General features: G+C 46.4%; 1 protein-coding gene across 1 annotated transcript in view; it reads left to right on the forward strand.

The window, feature by feature from the left end:
• Window positions 1–20,538, forward strand: part of KCNQ1 (potassium voltage-gated channel subfamily Q member 1) — a 378,985-nt gene that overhangs the window by 169,461 nt on the left and 188,986 nt on the right. Inside the window, exon 13 of the mRNA XM_006141164.1 lies at window positions 1,877–1,997. Within this exon, the coding sequence (XP_006141226.1) occupies window positions 1,877–1,997 (121 nt within the window). The remainder of the gene's footprint in view (window positions 1–1,876; window positions 1,998–20,538) is intronic.

Genomic DNA, 20,538 nt, shown 5'->3' on the forward strand with positions numbered 1-20,538 from the left:
GTTTTTTTTTTTTTTTTTTTTTTTTTTTTGCCAAGAACCTAATTAAATAACTTAACACACAAAATAGGCCAGCTGCTGGTGTGTTAAGGTGGCTGGATCCCACATGGACGACTGTCCTAGACCTGGTGGCTTGAATAAAACACTGAGTGTGTGTTCATGGATGTATGCCCAAAATCCCAAGAGGAGAAATGGAGGAAAAGGGATTGTAATGTGACCATTCCCTATGGAAGACACTTTCTCATCTTTCTTCTATTTTCCTCTGTCTCTTCCCAAGAGCACATGTACCCTTTATCAAAATTTTTAAAATAAACATATAAGATAAGATACTTTCTATGTTATAAACAATATAAATAAGGTTAAAAGACCAAAGAGAGTCTAGAGAAGACAGTTCCTCATATACCAAAGGGTTGATACCTCTAATACATTAAAAAAAAAAAAAAATCCTTCAAAGTACTAAGCGAAAATGAACCAAGGATATGAACAAGAAATTCTCTAAGAGGAAATTCGAAACAGTCATCACCAAGCCCATAAAAGACATTCAGGGCAGATGGAAATGGACAGCAAGGTCTCAGTTTTCATAAATGCTTGGTGGGCACTGCAAAGGGTGCTGACACTCAGCCCAGGCAATGATGTGGAGAACCAGGGGGAATATGAACTGCTACCACTTGTTGGGAAAGCAATCCAGCAATATTTTTTAACACCAACAAGGCTGTACCTTCTCATGCTGTTCCAAAATGTCAGCTTTTTAAGAATAAAAATGGTTGCATCATTGAAGAAGTGACTTAAAACAAAGAGCCTGAATGTCCATGAAATATGGAATTGTTGAATTGAATGTGGTAGATCCAATCTACAGAGTACTGTACAACTCTTAAAATGAGAATTAGATCTGTGTGTACACATAAAAAGATGAGAAAAATGTGTTACAATGTGACAGAACAGGGTCACTCCATGTAAAGAAAAGCAACTCTCACTTGCTGCTGGGATTGGAGGTGGGAAGGCTAGGGATCCAGCTAGCAGTTAACAATGATGACTTGGGGAAGGAGGAAGTCCACTGTGAATCATTATTCCACTTCTTATAAAAGCAGAGTACTTAATTCTTTTGCAATAAAAACTTCAAATGGAAAACAAACAAACAAACAAAATTCTGAGCAAATAATACCAAGTAAATACAGAGTAGAGAATGATATAGATCAATCATCTGAGCTCCTCTGTCAGAGTCGTCCAGGAATCTGAAAGTGAAGCCAGCTGTTGGGGTGGTTCTTGTGCCTCCTTTGGGGTACATGTAGTTGATGTAGCTTCACAATCTGAGGAAGAAGCCAGCTGCCTGTCTCTCCCAGACTTGTAGCTCATTTCTCATTCCTCCCAGATTGTAACTCCTCAAGGGTATGAGTCCTACTGTCTTTTCTGGTCCCTTGCTCCATTAGTGTATGAGTGTGACAGCATGGTGGTGGGAATCAGTGTCTTTTAACCAGACCTATGCCTGTCACCTGTTTTCTTTTTGATCAGTGTTGGGCATGACCCTGGGGAAAGGCCCAGAGCTTGAGTTGGGATGTCCTAGATACCTGAGTTCAGCCCCAAGATCAGTTACCACTCTTAAGGAAAACTCACTGGCTTTTACCTTCCTCCGCCATTGAGGTTTCAGGCACTTTGGGGCCATCTTCAATGCCCACCCACCCCAGCCAGACATAATCCTGTTGTGGCCGAAGCTTCCAGGCATGATCATTCTTCACCTGAACCTGGGAGTTTACAAGTCTCTCCCACGGCAGTGGCAGGTTGGGGGAGGCATTGGAGCCCAGCTCTGGCCAATTCTGGGCCCCCTTCACCATCAGGCCTCCACTGGAGGCCTAACATGCTGTCCCCCACACTGTCTCTGCAGTGAGGAAGAGCCCCACGCTGCTGGAAGTGAATACGACCCACTTCCTGAGAACCAACAGCTTCGCTGAGGACCTGGACCTGGAAGGGGAGACGCTCCTGGTTCCCATCACACACGTCTCACAGTGAGTGCCCGCTCGTCCAAGGGGGATGGGCTGGAGGGGCCACCTTGACAGTGGGAAAAGGCTCACTCTCACCAGAGTGCTGGCTACTTGCCCAGACCCTACCACTCACCACACGCCCTCAGGAACCTGGGGCTGCTGACAACCAGGGGCTGGCCTCAGCACCCAGGCACCAGGCAGGAGAGGAAAGCAGGGGCATTTCCCGCCGAGTCTGGGAATATGATCCTCTTGTTTTGACTTATGGAAAACCAGACTGATCATTTTCCACTTGTTTTCATGCTTTGAGCGTCTGAGGAGATTGTTTTTCTCTCCCCCTAGCTGCCTCCCACCCCCCAAAAAAAGACTCACTTTGTTTTTTCGCATTTCCCCATGGAACTCTGGCCAAAGCCACGGGGCAGATGCTGGGTGTTGTCTGCCAGTTGCCGCTGCTGTCCTCAGGGCCTCCTTCAGGTGGAGGAAATGGCTGATTTTCCACGCCTTCCAGTTGGCCTTCCCCCGAGGCACAGCTGGCCTGGGACACATGCCTATCCTCCCCTGCCATCACAGCATCACCAAGCCAATCCCCAGTGCCCGGCCATGGTGTGATTCCCCCACAACTTGTGACTCAGTGCTCCTAAGCAGGGCACCCAGTGGTGACAGCCATGCAGTGGGGTCATCAGGGTGCCAAGCCTAATCTGCCCCACTGGGGATTCCCCTTGAGAGTGTCTTTGTGTCAGGCTGTGTGAGCAACATTCCCAGCCCTTCTGAAGGTCACTTGGTGGGATTCTTCTTGTCTCTACCCAAATATCTCTAGAGGGTATTTTGTTCTTCAGTCTCTTTGGAAGAGGGGAGCATCAGAAGGTTGTCCTGAGCTGTACCTTTATTATAGTGATGCCTTTGCTGCTAGCCAGGAGCAGACTTGGTCTTGCAAATGACTGAGGAAATAGAGACCCAAAGTGCTAGGTGCTTCTTGTGAAATGTGCCAGTAGGGTCAGATAACCAGAATGAGGCCACGTCAGAGTAGGACAGGCTGTCTTGAGTTGTATTATGATCAGACAGGACCAGCTCACTGTCCCTCTAGACCCTCCAGGCTTTAAGGGAGGTTCATGGCGCCCTATAGTTGGCAAAACAGAGGGAGAGTATTCCCAGGCTCAGAGGAAGCAAATAGGTCACTGGGAAGCAGGGGAAATTAATTCTCATGGATACCCGGGGAATGGGACTCTGGGCCCATCCTAGAGATGACCTGATGGGCAGGAGCAGAGATCTGAGCAGGATGGCAGCCACACTGGGCAGGAATGGCTTACACTATAGCAGATATTTGTACCAATCAAAGCCATGAGAGACTCAAAACTAGTAAAGGTTAGAGTTTTGTGGCTGCTATTATGTACAACAGGTGGCAATGCCTGCTTAGAGTAGGAACAGCTCAGAGCACATAGACAGGCCCTAGAGTTTGGGACCAAATACCACTCAGGTCTCACACTGAAGTACTCCATCTATTCTCTTTCCTATCCTCTCTTCCTGTTGAAGCTCATTCTCTTTTGTTCTCTTGGGCATGGACCAGCATCCAGGCATGCAAGGAGTCACACCCAGGGAGGACAGGGCTCTATGTGCCATCCATCCAGCTAGACAGTCAGCTCTCACCAGTTCCTGGGCCCTGTGAGGCCCCTACAAGGAGGTTCAGGTGAGGTTGGTAAAAGATCGGGCACCCATGTGGCTCACAGTCAAGCCTTCAGCTGACCTGTAATTATCCATGCTGTCATAAGTATACTCCAAGCTTCCTAGAGCTAGAGGCTGCCCACCTACCCCTGGGATGCTACCAAGTATGGCTGTGTCTTCCAGAGTGCTAGGCCATTTCTTATCCTGTCTCTGAGACAGTGGAACTAGAGCTGTGGGCCTCATGTATCACTATCCAGCACGTTGCTGCAGGACTACTTAGGCCAGCACTCCTGTGGCCTGTCAGGGTAAGGAATGACTCCTCTACTGCCTTCAGCAAAAGCTGGGTTCAGGCAGGGCTGAGACACTGATTTTCACCCTGGAATCTCCAAGACCTTTCCTGGGCAGGCGTTTACAAAAGCCCAACTGGATATGAGACAGCCTGGGAAGGTAGGCAGGGGCCCAGGTGGAGTGATTAGGTGAAGGATTTGAGATGGGACTGGAAAAGGGGAGAACATGATTTCAACAAAAAGGTTATCTTGAGGCATTGTGGTCTGGTCAGGGTAGTCAGGGATTAGGCATTGGGGAATCTGGGTGCCTGCATCCTTAGGAGACAGGGTGCTAGCCCACCAGGGAGCCACAGCAGGAAGAATGGGACACCAGCAGTAAGAGATATGGAGCCTGGGAACTCCTAGGACTACAGGCTCTACCTAGTGAAAAAGTAGGCAGTATGGGGTACCAGGTTTACTCAGGGCCTTGACCACCTGCAGGGTAGGGGGAGGCTAGGTTTCATGCCTGCACTGGAGCCACATTCCTTTGCCTCCTGCATAGCCCGCCTAGTGATTGATGCCCATAATTAAACTTAGCTCCAGCTGCTCAGGGATGTAACAAAGCTCCTATGGGCAACCTGGCCCCATGGATCCTGTGCTGGGAAAAGACACACAGCCTGGGTATGTGTGTGCAAGGGACAGGGATGTGCACGGGGGTCTCACAAATGGCAGAGTGGGTAGGAGGCATTTTCTGAAAAGCAGATCCATTTTTCTTCAATATTTTACTGATGTTAAATGTATTACCATGCTGGGCCAGGTCCAGAATTCAAATTAAAAGCATAAATAAAGACACATTTTGTTTCCATCGTGAGTTCTCCCCACCCGCAGGGCCCCAGGGAGGTGAGGTCACTATAGCCTTGATTACGGGAAGGTCCCTAGGGCTGGGCGAAGCTCCTCTTTCAGGGGCCTGTTGGACGGTGGTGGAACACGGGGCAAGGGGTAGGCAAGGAGCCTGCTGCAAACTAGGGAGTCACCAGCCAGCAGGCACCAGAGCACAAGGTGCTGGATAACAATAGCTTCTCTGCCCCCCAACCCAGTAGATAAGCCTCAGCAGCTCCCTGTGCAGCCCCAGGGCTCTCACTGGTTCTGAGCCACCAGGCCTCAGCCTTGTGCAGATAAATGCTGTCTTCCCAGGTCCAACAAAGCTAGAATGGAGCCCCCGTTGGCCTCAAACTCCCTAAGCCTGTATCCTCAACCCAGAGCCTTGTTGGGGGTTTCTGAGGGCCAAGTATAGAGACTGGAAGCCTTCATGAGCAGCATTTAGGGGACTACCACAAGGGTAAGAGAACCCTGTACCCCAAAAGAACCCAGGGCAAGTTCTTATGATCCTGCTCTGCCTGACATCCTCTGCCAACTGAGGGTCATTGGCAGGACAGTGGGAAGGGAGGGTATCTCTCCTGTGTCCCTGTGCCTGGCCTGTCTGTGATGTCCCACCATCTGAAACATCAGTGTTGCTCATCTGCAGCCATCAAATTCCTGTTCATCGTTCCAGTATCTACTCAGTCACTCCTGCCTCAGGGAGGCCCCCCAGGACTCTTGCAGACTGGGCACTGCATACTCCTTCAGTTCTCAAAGCTCTCAGTACCAGCTCCCTGATGGTATAGGGCCAAGACAAAGCACATGTGGCCCCTTTCTGCCTCTTCCTCCCCAGTACCATCAAAGCTCCAGGCACAGAGCCACCCTAGGACTGTTGCTCCCAATCTGAGGTAGAGTGTACCCCCTCAGCTTTGCCTGAATAGATGAAGCAGGGGATATGGGTGCCTCCCACAGAATCAGAGACATCGGATTGCAGGGCACAAGGATTTATGGCTGTGAGTTTGGGGACTATATGCAGTTGTAGCCTGGCCAAACTTCTAGAAGCCTTGGTAGTCTGCAGCCATTTCCATAAAGTCCTTCCTCACCATTCACCTACCAGCAGCCAAATAAGCCAGGTTTGACCTGGAATCCACACATCTGCCCATTAGTTGCACATGGATATCCAAAATAGACAGACCAAGCAGTTGGGCCCACTGTGAGCCTCACAGCCTGTGGCTCTTCCTGGCCCAGCTTATGGTTTCCCTGAAGGGTCTTCTGTAAGAGGTAGTCATTGGTCATCTTTTCTGTTGGCATCTTGGATAGGCAAGTCCCAGTTAGTGTTTACTAGACTCCCCTGCTCCCCAGATTCATCTGCATGGGGACGTTCAGGGGCCACTTTGTTTACCAAGGTTGAGCACAGGGATAGAAAAAAGGCAGAAGGAAAGTGGGAAGGTGTCTGGGGCACTACAAAGACCCCCACCAGGTGACCACGAGCACCTCCCTGGCGAACATAATGCTTGCCTGGCGTCTTGCGACATGACAGCTTCACAAATCCTTGAGTAAAACCAGTCCCATGTGCGTTAATTAGAATTTCCATGTCTTCAACTTTCTCCTGGACCCTGCAGAATCTCACGCCAAGACGTTCAAGTTTCTCTTTTCCAGTGAGGCCGCTGTGGCCTGGCTTTCATCCACATCACTACTAATGTCTCCTGAATTCTGCGTTTGTCAGCGAGGCCAGGGCCAGCCTGTGCCTTCTGGAAATAGGGGCACCAAACTTGGTTCTGTGGGCCATGGCCTAGCACTTCTGATGAGACCAGCTTTGACTAATACATTTTAGAGAACCCAGGACCAGCTGTGGCCCATTTCTGTAGACCTGGATGTGCTCTGCACTGCACTTCTGTGAGCGCCCGAGCCCCTTGTTTTGTTTCTCGCCCTTCAGACTTCTGTGGGAAAGGACTGAGAGGCTGTTCTGGGATCAGTGTCCAGGGGGATAATAGAGGGCTTGCCAAGAACAGATGAGACCAGTTTGTCTTTCCAGACCAGTGTCCTGTCTTCTGCAAAGCTCCAGACCACCTCTGTCTGCACAAGGTGCCAAGGAAGCCTGATGAGAGCCCTCCTGGGAGGGTGTACAGGGCTGCATGAGTCACAGGATCCCCATCAGAGCCCCACACAGCCTGAGCCAGGCTCAAACCCATCTCTGAAATGCACGGGGGGATTAAATGTTCTCCTAATTAAATTAAAAGCGAAGCGGAGTGGCTCAGTGGGAAAGAGACGGGACTGGGAATCAGATGCCCTCACTCTGGCTCCCAGCCTGCACCAACCCAGCTGTGGGCAGCCCCCAGCGGCCCCTTAACCTTTCTGAGCTTCACTTCCTCCATCTGAGCACATGAGGAGGATGTGGTGGCCTCTTGGGGCCACTGCTCTGGGGAGATGTTGTACCATCTAGGTGAATGGCCTAGAGAAAAGCAATGAGGCTTCTCACCTCCTCAGTAAGTAAGGGTGGGCTGACTCAGTCACCCTGAGCCAGGGTGCTCTAGCCAGGCTCACCTCTCCTGACTGTCCATGATGCTGCTTAGGTCCTTAGCCTGGCAGGCAAAAGAGGAGTATATGACAAGGAGAACATCCATAATACAGTGGTAGCTGGAGGACCCCGTGACTTTCCCAGCTGCACTGGTGCTGTCATGGAGAAACTCCTGGCAGCTATGGGGCCCCAGACAGCTCCCTAGTCTTCTCCCTCTCAGACCTGGAAGAGGAAAATGAACCACAAAGCATACTGAATGGCCTGAGGAACATATTCCCTTGGAATGAGTAAAGGGCTTGGGGGCAAGACCCAGTCTCTCTGCAGGCTTAGGTTGTCCACCTCCCTGTTAGGCTCAGAAAGGGCTATTCTTGTATAGGGCATTGTTTTTAAACTGTTAGTTAAAGGGTAAACATGGACAAACACACAGCTTTCAAGAGCACAGCTCAATATATTTTCACCCACTGGGACTCATGTAAGCAGAACCCAGAGGGTGTTTCCACAACCCCCAGAAAGCTCCTCTCAGTCTCCTGACTCTTGGCACTGATACCTTGAGAGTAACCACAAGCCTGACTTCTAGTAGCAATGACCAGCTTTGCCCATGTTTGAACACTGACGGAGGGAAACAGCACTTACACCTTTGTGTCAGACATCTTTACCATATACAGTGAGTCTCCCCAGGAGACTGAAGAAAACAGTGGCTCCCTCACGCTCCTTGCTGTCCGGTACTCCACTTTCTGAGTGGCCTCCTCTATCTATTCCACTGTCCAGGGCCACTGGACAGTTTCAAGCATGGGGTTGTTACCATTAGTACTAATATACTCTGCTTACTTTCATGGCTGCATTTGTAGTGACTATATGCTAGGTGTGAAACTACTGACTCACCAGAGGGCCACTTGTTTACTTTTAGTAAGTACTACCCAACAGCTTCCCAACGCAGCCATCCCAATTTTCACTCCCACTGGCAGCATTTAAGCATTCCAGTTGCTCCACATCCTTGCTAACACTTGGTAACTTCCACTGCTTTCTTTTTAGGCATGTGGTGTATGTCTGATGGCATCAAAATGTGGTTTTAATTTGCAGTAATCTGATAGCTAAGAAAGCTGAGCTCCTTTCCATGTTTTTATTCAGTTGACATCATCCTTTATAAAATATCTATGTTTTCTGTTTATTTTATGTTAGGGTATCTTTTCTTACTGATTTGTATAGTTCTTTGTATTTTTATACCTTGTATATATTCTGGATATGAGTTGTTTGTCAGATATATATAAGGGTATTTCTGCAACAAGCAGATGATGTAATGGTTACGTCTCTGGCTCCCACATAGTCGGCCATAGTTTGAGTCCCAGACCTGGCAGCTTAAAACATGCCAGATGCGTGTGCGTGCATGCCCAAAATCCTGAGGAGGAAAAGGAGGGGAAGGGATTGCAGTATGGCCATCCCCCTGGGGGGAGTGATTTCTTGATTTCTGTCTGTCTCTTACCCTATAGCAAAAAAACTCTCTAAAAATAAAATGAAAAAAAGATATATATAAGGGTATTTCCAAAAGTGCATGGAAAATGTAATTAAACTACAAATTTGGTTTGGCACAAAAGTATTTTGAAATCCTTTCAGTTTTTTCATAATAAGCATTTTCTGTGAGCTTTTTGAAGATCCCTTCTATGTGTATGTATATGTGCACACAAACACACACACACACACACGTGTGTATGTATTGCAGATATTGCCTCTGCAGGCTGCTTTTTTCCTTTCTTGATGGTATCTTTTGATGAACAGAAGGTCTTAATTTTAATGTGGCCCAGTTAATCAAACATTTCCTCTCTGGATAGTGCTGTTTCTGTCCTATTTAAGAAACTTTGACTACTCCAAGGTCATAAAGATATTCTGGTTGTATTCTAAAGCTTTATTAGCTCACCTTTCACATGTAGATCTGCGGTCCATCTGGAATCAATTTTTGTGACCGATGTGAGGCTGAGGTCAAGGTAGGCTTTTTTCCCCTGCTTGGATATCCGGTTTGACTCAGCATCCTTTATTGAAAAGCCTATCCTCTCTCCACTACCCCGCCATATCAGCATCATCATAAATCAGCTCACCTTCTACACATGGCTCTGTTTGCGTGTGCGTGCATGCCCAAAATCCTGAGGAGGAAAAGGAGGGGAAGGGATTGCAGTATGGCCATCCCCCTGGGGGGAGTGATTTCTTGATTTCTGTCTGTCTCTTACCCTATAGCAAAAAAACTCTCTAAAAATAAAATGAAAAAAAGATATATATAAGGGTATTTCCAAAAGTGCATGGAAAATGTAATTAAACTACAAATTTGGTTTGGCACAAAAGTATTTTGAAATCCTTTCAGTTTTTTCATAATAAGCATTTTCTGTGAGCTTTTTGAAGATCCCTTCTATGTGTATGTATATGTGCACACAAACACACACACACACACACGTGTGTATGTATTGCAGATATTGCCTCTGCAGGCTGCTTTTTTCCTTTCTTGATGGTATCTTTTGATGAACAGAAGGTCTTAATTTTAATGTGGCCCAGTTAATCAAACATTTCCTCTCTGGATAGTGCTGTTTCTGTCCTATTTAAGAAACTTTGACTACTCCAAGGTCATAAAGATATTCTGGTTGTATTCTAAAGCTTTATTAGCTCACCTTTCACATGTAGATCTGCGGTCCATCTGGAATCAATTTTTGTGACCGATGTGAGGCTGAGGTCAAGGTAGGCTTTTTTCCCCTGCTTGGATATCCGGTTTGACTCAGCATCCTTTATTGAAAAGCCTATCCTCTCTCCACTACCCCGCCATATCAGCATCATCATAAATCAGCTCACCTTCTACACATGGCTCTGTTTCTGGACCCTCTTCAATTCCAGTGGACAGAGTTAAGTTGTCCTTTTTTGCCAGGATCACACTCGTTATCACTGTAGTTTGCTAACAGGTCTAAACAGCGAGTCAGGCAGGCTCCAGTCAGTTCTCCTTCCTCATGACCGACTCTGCTGCTTTTGCTGGGCCTTGCCTCACCATACACCTGCCAGATTCCATGAAAACCCTCCTCTGTTGCAATGGGTCTCTAGGTAGGTATGAGAGAATGGACATCTTTACAGTATTAGGGTTTCTGAACCATGGCCTTGATGTTCTCTTTATGTATATCGTCCTGTAGTTTTTAGTGTGGTCTTAGATAGCTTTATACTGACTTTTAATCAGCTAATGGTCTGATGTGTGTTGACTGAGCCTAGGGACAATGTCTGCCAGGAAGCCCTGGCCAGCTCAGGCCATTAAATCCTGTCTGCAGTATCCATGGGCAGTCGCCTAACCTCTGCATCAGTTTCCTCTTATATGTTTTGGCATGGACCTCACAGTGTTGGTGTAAAGCCTTTTGGAGATAGAGTCAGGTGTCCAGCTATATACCTGGCATGAGGAATTGCCTGATAAATTGTAGCCAGTATAAAATATAACTCTGTGATGAGAGACCCCATGGGACATCCCTTATTTGGCCTGAGAGCTTTTAAAACCTCCAGGTCATGAGTTTCCATAGAATATAAATAGGGTCACAACATGTTGCCATTAAGTGCTATCCTTAACATGTACCACAAGGGCTGAGAGTCCCAGGCCCCAAGGTAGTCTAGAGATGTGTGGAGGCAGGGAAGGTCTGCAGGTCCCCAACCCACTGCCTTGAATCACTGAATTAGGGGTTCATGAACTGTTTCAACTCCTGTGAAGGTGCAAGCAGGAACCCGGAACCCACTCCTCCACTGAGGGTCAGAGGCAAAGTCAGAAAACTATGCCCACAGTGATCACACATGGCCCAATGTGCTGATGTTATTTGTTCTCCTCACAGTCAAGCCTACCTACAAAAACCCACAACCACCTTCAGAAAGAGCACGGAGCAGAGCAGCTGAGTGTCCTGGCTTCCTTTGGCCCTGCATGTGATGGGAGGGAGAAATGTTCACAAACCTGTTAGCTTTCAGGTTCTTAGAATGAATGCTTAAAAGGCCAGAAAGTGGCATGGAGGTTAAGGATCCATGTGTGGATTCCGCATGGCTGACAGCACAGTTCGAGCCCTAGACCCAGCAACTTGAAGATCACATGGGGTGCATGTGCATGCATGCCCAAAATTCCGAGAAAAGGAAGGAGAAGGGACTGTGGCATGGCCATTCCTCCAGAGGGTGATTTCTCACTCTGTCTCTCTCTGGCAAGTGCACATGCCTTATAGTAAACTAAAAACAGGTGATTAGAAATTCTCATAACATTAACTGAGTATCTACTGTGTTCATTTCTTGTGCTCTTGACTGAGACACATCCTTGGTAAGACCCTTAAGGAGCACCTAATGGGTCAGACTCCTAGCATTATAAAAGGGGAAACTGAGACCTAAAGAAAGACAAGGACTTGCCAGTATCATCCAGGAGGTAGTGTCAGAGCCAGGGCTTGTTCCTTCTCTCCGAGGGAAGCGTGATTCTACATTGTGGAGGCTGGGCTGGAACCCCAAGGGAGGAGCAGGCAGATAGTGGGATAGTAAAGAGTAAAAGGGATTCCATGGCCATTAGGCAGGAGGGAGAAGCCCATGGAAAAACTGCCTGGGTGCTAGTTGGGTACCTCTTTATGGCCACTCTCTGCAATGAGCATTCTGAGTATTCAGCCTCTACATGCACTGGTACCACCAGACAAAAAGGGAAAAGGCCCTCGCAGACCTACACGCCACTCAAGGGCTCCTGAATCACCTGGGCTATAGGCTGACCTGCCCTTCTAGGATACAGAGTGACAGGCCCAGTTTCATGACTTCTTGTGGTGCCCCAGAGCATCCCCAAGCATACATGCCCTAGACTTGTGGGCCCTCTATCCTGGGCCAGTACCACACCTGAGTTGCACATCAGTAGCAACACCTGATGGCAGGGAAAGGTCTGGTTATTAAGTCTGTCACATTTGGCTGGCCCCATGGAAGGCTCAGGATGCCATCATGAATGGGAGGCTTTGTTGGGGGAGGTCGAAGAAAAATAAAAGGTAGAGACAGAAGTATATGGGAGTTAAGGTTCGGTCTCAGAGTTAAGCATCCCTCTCATCTTCCCACCTTGGCCTTGGCCTTGGCCTTGGCCTTACCACCATGGCTTGATCTTCTTTTCACATATATGGCTATAGCCCCCAAGGAGTCAGGCCCCAGAGAAGAGGTATACAGTACTAAGCACCCAGCCTCTGGGCCCTGCTGCAACTCCCCCAGACAACTGGTTTGTGTATCCAGGGTAGAAAGAGTAGGCTGAGGTCATATTGGGACCTATGACTTTAAGTCCTTGAGTGCATTCTGGGCTTGTCCCCTTGCCCTGGCCCAATCTGCACTCTAGCTCAGTGTCCTCCCCTACTCCCTGGTCTAGACTGGAGAGCAGGCAAAAAGGGTAAAGGAGAAGACCTTTCTTCTCCTGTCTAATTCTCCCTGTTAGTCCACTGGTTTTTTTAATGTTTTCTTTAGGGTCATGTCCAGATTTGTTAAACTGAATCCCTCTAGGTTGAAACACTTGAATGCTTTTTTTCTGTTTACTTATTGAACTGCCCCATGAACCCCACCAGCTGGATGTGTAGATTCCAGGTGGAAGCTCCAGAGGTTCTGGCATGGCAAGAATAGGGCACAGCCAGGAGTACGAGCAGAGAGCTGGGGCTGTAGGGCAGGGGCAGCCTTCAGTGGAATGATGCTTGGGAAAACTGGCTCCCAGCTTGACCAAGCTGGGGCTGGTATGTATATAGGGGGAGGAGGCTCAGAACTATCCACCCCAGGGGCTCATATTCCATGGCAGTGCCTAAAAGCTCTGTGCTCCCAGGACCCTCCTTTATCAGCCTATCTCCCTTACTGTGAAGCAGCCCTATCAGATCACCTCTTCAGATCACATGGACTGGGATTCAGTTGGGAAAACATCCTGGTAGGCATCAGCAATGGAGACAAGTTAGGGAAATGGGACCCCAAGACCAAAGATCAGAAAACCTTGCCCAGAGGACATAGCCAGATGGTGGCAAATCTAGGCCAGATGCCAGGTTCCTGACTCGAAAGTTCTGTGTTCATTTGCAGTTAGTGTGGCCTATCTTCCCTACTCCAGGCCCAGCCAGTCTCCTTAATCAGGACTGGACCAAATGATCCCAATCCAAGTGGCTCTCCACAGCACTTCCCCAAGCACCAAACTTTAGCCACCTGACTCAAGCAGCATATGGCATTCAAGGCCTTGGCCTGATGGTGCAGGTCTTTTCCAGGTGATGGGGAATAGTGACCACCTCCCACCACCACCCTCAGCTGCATCCCTTGTAAGTTCTGCCTGGGAGAAGCTGATGGAGTTAAGACAGTATGTAAACTCTTAAATATGAGGTCTGGGACTGGCCAGAAAGGACAGTAAAGTTGATCTCTCAGGCCACTGTACTTCATGGTACTCAGGAGACTCCAGGAGGTACCACCAAGGAAGGAGTGTCAACTATTCCTGACTCATGCAGGATTAGAGTAGGTACTGGAATCAGCACCAGAAGCCACACTGTGACTAGACACAATGAGTTTCCCATATTCTCTGGGAATCAGGTGGGATGTCAGGGTCCTGCCTGTATAAGCCTAGCTTCCACTGGAAGAAATCTCAACAATGACACTACTTGGAGGTGTCAGCTTTTAAAAAGTCTCATTAGCAAATAAAGGGGACAGTGGAATACAGCTCAGCTTGGTCTTTGCCTAGCCATTCCTGACTGGGCACCAAGCCCTGGTGGTTTTAACTTGGTGCCAGGACTCCCTAAATGCTGAGTACCCCAAGTGCTATAGTGCTCCTGCTCATCACAGCTATTCACCAATCTTGATGGCCTGCAGGACCTCTCTCTCTCTCTCGCTCGCTCTTCCCCCCCCCCATTCCTTCCTTGCCCATGCAGATGTTTGATGGCCTGCAGGACCTCTCTCTTTCTCTCGCTCGCTCTTCCCCCCCCATTCCTTCCTTGCCCATGCAGATGCAATCACTTGGACTAAAGAGAAGCTAAGTGTGGCCAGCCTATCTACCATGCCACTGATCCCTACACTGCTGATCATTTACCTGGTCCAAGTTAGCCTCTTCTGAGAATAGACTCCTAGCGCTTGGAAAGCCCAGACTGGATGAGCAAGGGGGGTATAATCCTTCTGACTGGAATGCTGAGAACCTCTAATGGGGCAGGGCAAAGCTGGCCATTGCAATCGGCCCCTCAGCCCCAGGCCTATTAGTGCTGTAGCCAGGAGAGTGAAGGCTGGATATGAAGGATTTCCTAGAAGCAGGCACAGGAAGGGTGGAAGTTCAGCCCCAGGGGGCTCTGAATGAGGAAGTATGTCTTCTCCCAAGTGACCAACTGTAACCACGAGATGCTGCCCAGATTCGGAAGTCCCCTTTGTGCTTTCTAGCTGCTTTGAGTCTGGCGTACGGTCCCCTCATTTGTACTTGGGGGCCTGGACAAGGTCTCCCCACCAATAGGAAGGGAAGTGTGGAAACTGGTTTGTCAAGGGCCACCCAGTGTGGGCTCAGGAAGAGAAGGAATGTGACTGAGGCTGGGTGTGGCAGAGGAGAGCACAGCCAGTTGTGGGTTTTTCTTGGGGCCCAGATAGATGGGAACAGAGGTGGAGGCCCCTCTCTCCCAGCACCCCCCCAGCACACACACTAGGACCTTTCTTCATCGTGCAGCGGTAGAGCTGGAAGCCAAGGACACTCTCTGGAAATCTAAATTCCATTCGCTCTTGGCAAAGAGCAGCTTCCTGCTTGGGGAAGGTGTGCGTGTGTGTGCACACAACCACGGAGGCTGGAAGAGGGGAGAGGCACGTGGGTAGAAGGCTGTTTGATGAGATATATAAGATGGCCCCAGTGTTCCTGGACACTGGATGGCCCTTGCAAAGCCTGCCCCTAGGCGTTCAACAGATACCTCAAGTGAGTGAATCAGAAACGTGTGAGTTGTGTTGTCTTTGAAATAGGTGCTGGCTTGAAACAGTCACAGCAAAACATGCCTTTGAATTAGAAAGCCAGAACTTTCTGCAAAATAATTCGAAAAGTTTGTTGAACCTTAAACCTTTCCTGATGACTCCTTCCTTCTGAACTTAACTTGTTAAAGTTGCTCCAATCCCAGCCCAGTGCCAGACCAGTTTCCTGGAAACTCTTGCCAACTGCTGGCCTTTGGAAAAGCTTGTCACCCTAATAGCTGTTAAAGAAAAAAAAAAAAAAAAGAAAGAAAAAAAAAATCACTGGGCACCTTGGCTGCTGGGTCTGAAAAGTCCTTTGTATTAGCTCCAGCTGCAGTTTTTCCAGGCCTCGCTTCTGGGGCTGACTAGAGCTGTTTCTCTTCGTTTCCTCTTACAGTGGCGGGCACGTGGCTAGCTTCTTCCTGCCGACTTCTCTGCCAGAGCCCAGGTGGGGGACAGGGATGCCAAAAGCAGAGCCCCTGGAAAGGATGAGTGTGGGCATGTCCCGAGTGGGAGGTCTAGAGGTGGGCTCACCAGCTTCTTCTCCCTGCTGCCCCCCGGGGAGGGGTGGGGGGAGATAGAACCCCTCTTAGGTCAACACTGTAGCATTTCCTCAGAAGAGACAGAGTCAAAACAGCTCCCAAGCCATGTTGTTTCAGAAAGGAGCATACTCGCCCCTTCCCAACACAGAGTTTTGGTGATATAAAACATGACTGTAAACTGGGATCTAAGTTATAGCTTTTTTAAAAATGAGTTTAAGATGTAGATATGCATTAGGAAACGTTTACATTCGGCAAATCAATTGAAAAAGATATTTAGTGTTTGTGACCATTTTGCATTAATCAAAATTAGAGACTACCTGAAAATTAAAAATGTTATATAAAATTTTAAATGTTGAACAAGACAGCAGTCAGAATATGCCTTACACTTCCTTCCTTTTTCCTTCTTTTTCCTTCTTCTTCCACTCAAAACTCTGTAACAATCGTAACAACAGCTTCATTTCTTCAGAAATGCTCTTCAGACAGGGTGTATGTAGAGCACCCTTTCTTAGAGGGCAGTCGGGCTCTCGGGAGCCTGCCTAGGGCCTTTCCCTGACTCTGCCTTTCCCTGTCAAAAACCTCTTTGTGTTGGAGCAACCTCTGCTCTACAGAGTGACATGAACCAGAGACCCACAGCAGCACGTATGGGGAGCCGCTGCTCACAAAACACACCATCCACATGCATGCAGGGCTCTGCGCGGCTCCACCACTCATTCACAGCCTGGCAAAACACCTGCCGTACTTAGGAGCAAACCATTCTTTACATACTAAAGTGTTGTGTTAAAAAAAATCATAATAAATCAGACTTTACACACACATAGTTAAAAGAAATTTAGATTACAAAAATAAATAGGTGAAAAAATAAGGCTCTCCAAACCCCAACCCTTAATTCCCAGGTTTCCTTTCCTAAAGGTTACCACTGTTAACAGTTTCCTATTGTATGCTTCCAGAGGTGTTTTATATGAACAAGTGTATGTGTGTCTGTGTGTATTACTTACTTACACACACATGTCCTTTTTACACAAATAGTGACATTATATATGTGTATTTCTCTGCATGTTGCCTTTTTTTTTTCTTAAGGTTTTTGCCATAAGGCATATATGTTTGCTAGAGACAGACAATGAGAGGGAAAGGGAGAAATTACCCCCTGCCCCCAGGGGAATGACCACATCCCAATCCCTTCTCCTCCATCCTTCTCCTAGGACTTTGGGCAAACACACATGGGCACCCAGCATGATTTTCAAGATGCCAGGTCCAGGACTTGAATCACAATCAGCCATGTGGGAGTCCAGCGCCTTAACCACTATGCCACCTGCTGGCCTCTGCACTTTGCCTTTTTTTACTTCACTCAAAGAAAGGTATGCCATACTTCTTTTTGAGTTGCCCATACAGTGTGGATTTATTATAGTGCAATACATCTGAGAAGCATTTTTAGTTCAAAATGTTCTATGTGTTCATGCATATAGATTCATACCCTTGGGAAGAAGTGATAGCTCTGAACAGTGTAGTTGAACTGCTGCTTTCTCATGGCTGCATTTCCTATCCACTATGAGAGAATGTGGCCTCTGTTCTCAGCCATACTCAGATAGGATTTACTCACTCTTCTGCTCCGGTTGTTGGCTATAGTCTCTTTGGCATCAATTTCACTTCTGGTGAACCCATGCTATCCAGTAAAAGGTTTATGTAGGTGGTGGTGTGGGAGAGCTCCGAGAAGGCTAAGAAATATCATGCCAAGGGTTGAACAGCCATCTTTTCAAAGAAAAGATGAGAAACAGGTAACTCAACAGAATCATGGATGGGTAGTACATTAAGAACTGGAGTATTTCCAAAAGCAACACTGAAATGACGGTAGCGTGGCAGCAGGTGGCCAACATTTGCAGGCACAGTGATCAGTCGGCATGACGGTCTGTATCATGAAGCAACCCAGGGCATTTGAAGAGAACAGAATGATGGGCAGTATGCTATGGTGGGACCTGTCTCCACCACCATCATGTCTAATGAAACCTTTCAGCTTTGACTGAGGAAGCCCTCTCATTTCTTGGAAAGTTCACAGCCTCAAAGTGTACTATTTAAGAGAGAAGATGCTGGCATGTTCTAATGAGGGATCTATATTAAGAAATCTAGGCCCAGCCATGGTGGTACACACTGCTGAGAAGCTATGCTCTGCAGACCAGGACCATATAGGAGGTCTGGGTTCTATTACCAATCCAAACTACAGGCCAGGCAGCTGGGAGGCTGAGGCAGGAGAATCATGACATAATGAGACCCCTGCTTTAAAAAAAAAAAAATCTAGCAAATCTTCTTTTCATTAACAGCTGCAGAGCTTTTTGTTGTGCCATGATTTATGGAACAAGTCCCCTATTGATAGATGTATAGGGCAACTAAAAATAGACATTAAGCATTCAAATATATTTGCTAATTAGCTGACCATTTATGAAATTAGCTCCCCCTGAAACATCTCTCCCCATTCAATACTAACCATCTTATTCTTGCTTGTATCTCTCTTGACCAATCCCTTTCCAGGCTATTCCTTGTCAATCAAAAACAATATAAAACTTACACAAAGTAAATCACTTATAAAAAGGAACTGTAAATCTTACCAACAAAGATTTCATCAGTTAAGGAAAGTGACATTGAAAAATTTCTCTAATGCAGATTAGGCAGAATTAGACCAGTTACTAAGTGAACAGAAAATCAAGACTAATACCTAGATAAGCAGTTCAAAGGAAAGTAGATAAGATACTAAAAGATGCAGACTGGTCCCTTGGCACAGCAATGAAGCTCTGTCATACTTCTACACACACACACACACACACACACACACACACACACACGAAACCTTCCTGATCCTCTCAGTGAAAGTGCTGCCAAAGTCCATTCTCAAGTAAAAGATGCCCTCATATGTTACAATGTAGTTTTATAAAAAAACACACCAAAACCCCTCCTGATTTGTTTTTTCCTAAAATCAGTACATATTTGCAATTATTTTATCTCATACACATTGCTGGTTTTTTTATGGAATAAAATAGTATTTTCATAACTATTTTTTTTCCAAGGGAATTTCTCAACAAAATTCTAAAATTTCAGTCACCATTTTAAGTGGATTCACTTCAAAATGGCCTTTCTACCCCACCCCTCAGTTCCAGGAGGATTAAAATATTTATACATATGTTGAGAGATACTGCCAAATGAAGGCAGTTTATATAATATGAACACTGCTGTTTTCCCACACTCTCACCCACTGTATAATCATGGTTTTGATTTTCAATGATTTGAAAGCTAAGAGATGGGATACTTAAGCTTTCATCTATAATTCTCTTATCATAAATGAGATTTTTCTCTTTTCAAATTATTCAAAGCACTTTTTTTTCCCTTTTCTGTGAACAGCTCTTCATATTCTTAGGACTTTTAACAACACTTCATCTTTTAAAAGTGTTTTTAAAAACACTTTCATCTTTTCATAGTCTTAAAACTTTTAAAAACACTTTTTAAAACACATCTTACTAATCTAGAAATACTCTCTTTGTCATATGTATTCAAAATATTCCAAATTTTCTTTGGTGCTTTAGACATTTCTATATTTTGCTGCTGGCAAAATTTTTTAAATTTCACATAGTCAGCTTTGACATTCTTCAATGATTAAGGGTCCTTATCTTAAATTCTGAAATAACTTCCTCATTCTGAGTTTGTTTTAGTAAATTCTATGTTTTCTTCTATCATTTTTAATTTTATTTTACATTTAAGTCATTTCATCTGGGTTTTAATTTAAGAATAATTAAATCCTACATATTATACATGTTTACCCAGTCAACCCAATATTATTTATTTGAGTCCATCTTCTCCCCACTGATTTCAGTTGCTCCCTTTATCATATTTCAGACTCTCTTTAAATTTGCGTCCATTTCTAGACTCTCTTGTGGACCACTGATGGAACCATTGATAGGCCAGAGCTCAATTATTTTAATTATTTAACTTTATGATGTACTTATCTGTGTAGCAAGGCTTTCCTCATTTCTATTACTTCGGAGCCAATAACAGGAAGTTCATTTCACAATGCAGTCAACCAGGGGAATTCGTGGCATGGCTAAGATCTAAACACTCTCAAGATTTAAACACAGGATTAGTTCTTGAGTTAGACAGGAAGCTGGAGTGTTTGGGACTGAGTCTTCATTGCTACAGCTAACAATGTCAGGGAACACGAGCACTTGAGTCCTGTAGCCCCTACCCACAAGACAGAGTGAAGATGGGGGTTGCACAGGGGGTGCCAGCTAGATCCAGGGGCCACTTCATACACATGTATCATCATGTTTTCAGAGCATCTTAGGAAAACTGAATTTGTTAACTCAATAGAAAACAAGAGAGTAAATACACCTGACTCAAGGAAAAGTAAAAAGACTCAAATAAGAAGCATATAACATAAAGCCTAGCCCCTCCTACATACCAAAAAGGGAAAAAACAAAAAAGGGAAAAACCAACACCCTAAGTGTCATTACTGGAGTGCTGTGTAACCTGTGTAGGTCAAAACGGTCTAAAGGTATGACTACACTAATGTGGCTTTTCTGTATTTGTCCACATGAAAACAGTCCAGATGAATGCTGCCCCCTGCCCTAGTCCCCTGCTTATTAGTGCTGTTGTCTACTGACTTGTAACTAAAAGGTAGTGGTGAAGAGCAGGTTCAGGAGCCACAGCCCAAGTTCAAAGCCTGAATCCCCTTTCTACCTTTCAGACCTTAAGTAATCACTAAACTCCAGTCTGTTGCCTCATTTGTAAAATGGGGGTAAAGCAAGGGGACTTCAAAAAGGTTGTGG

The sequence above is a fragment of the Tupaia chinensis genome, unplaced genomic scaffold (assembly GCF_000334495.1).
Source record: "Tupaia chinensis unplaced genomic scaffold, TupChi_1.0 Scaffold000047_1, whole genome shotgun sequence".
Classification (NCBI taxonomy): Eukaryota; Metazoa; Chordata; class Mammalia; order Scandentia; family Tupaiidae; genus Tupaia; species Tupaia belangeri.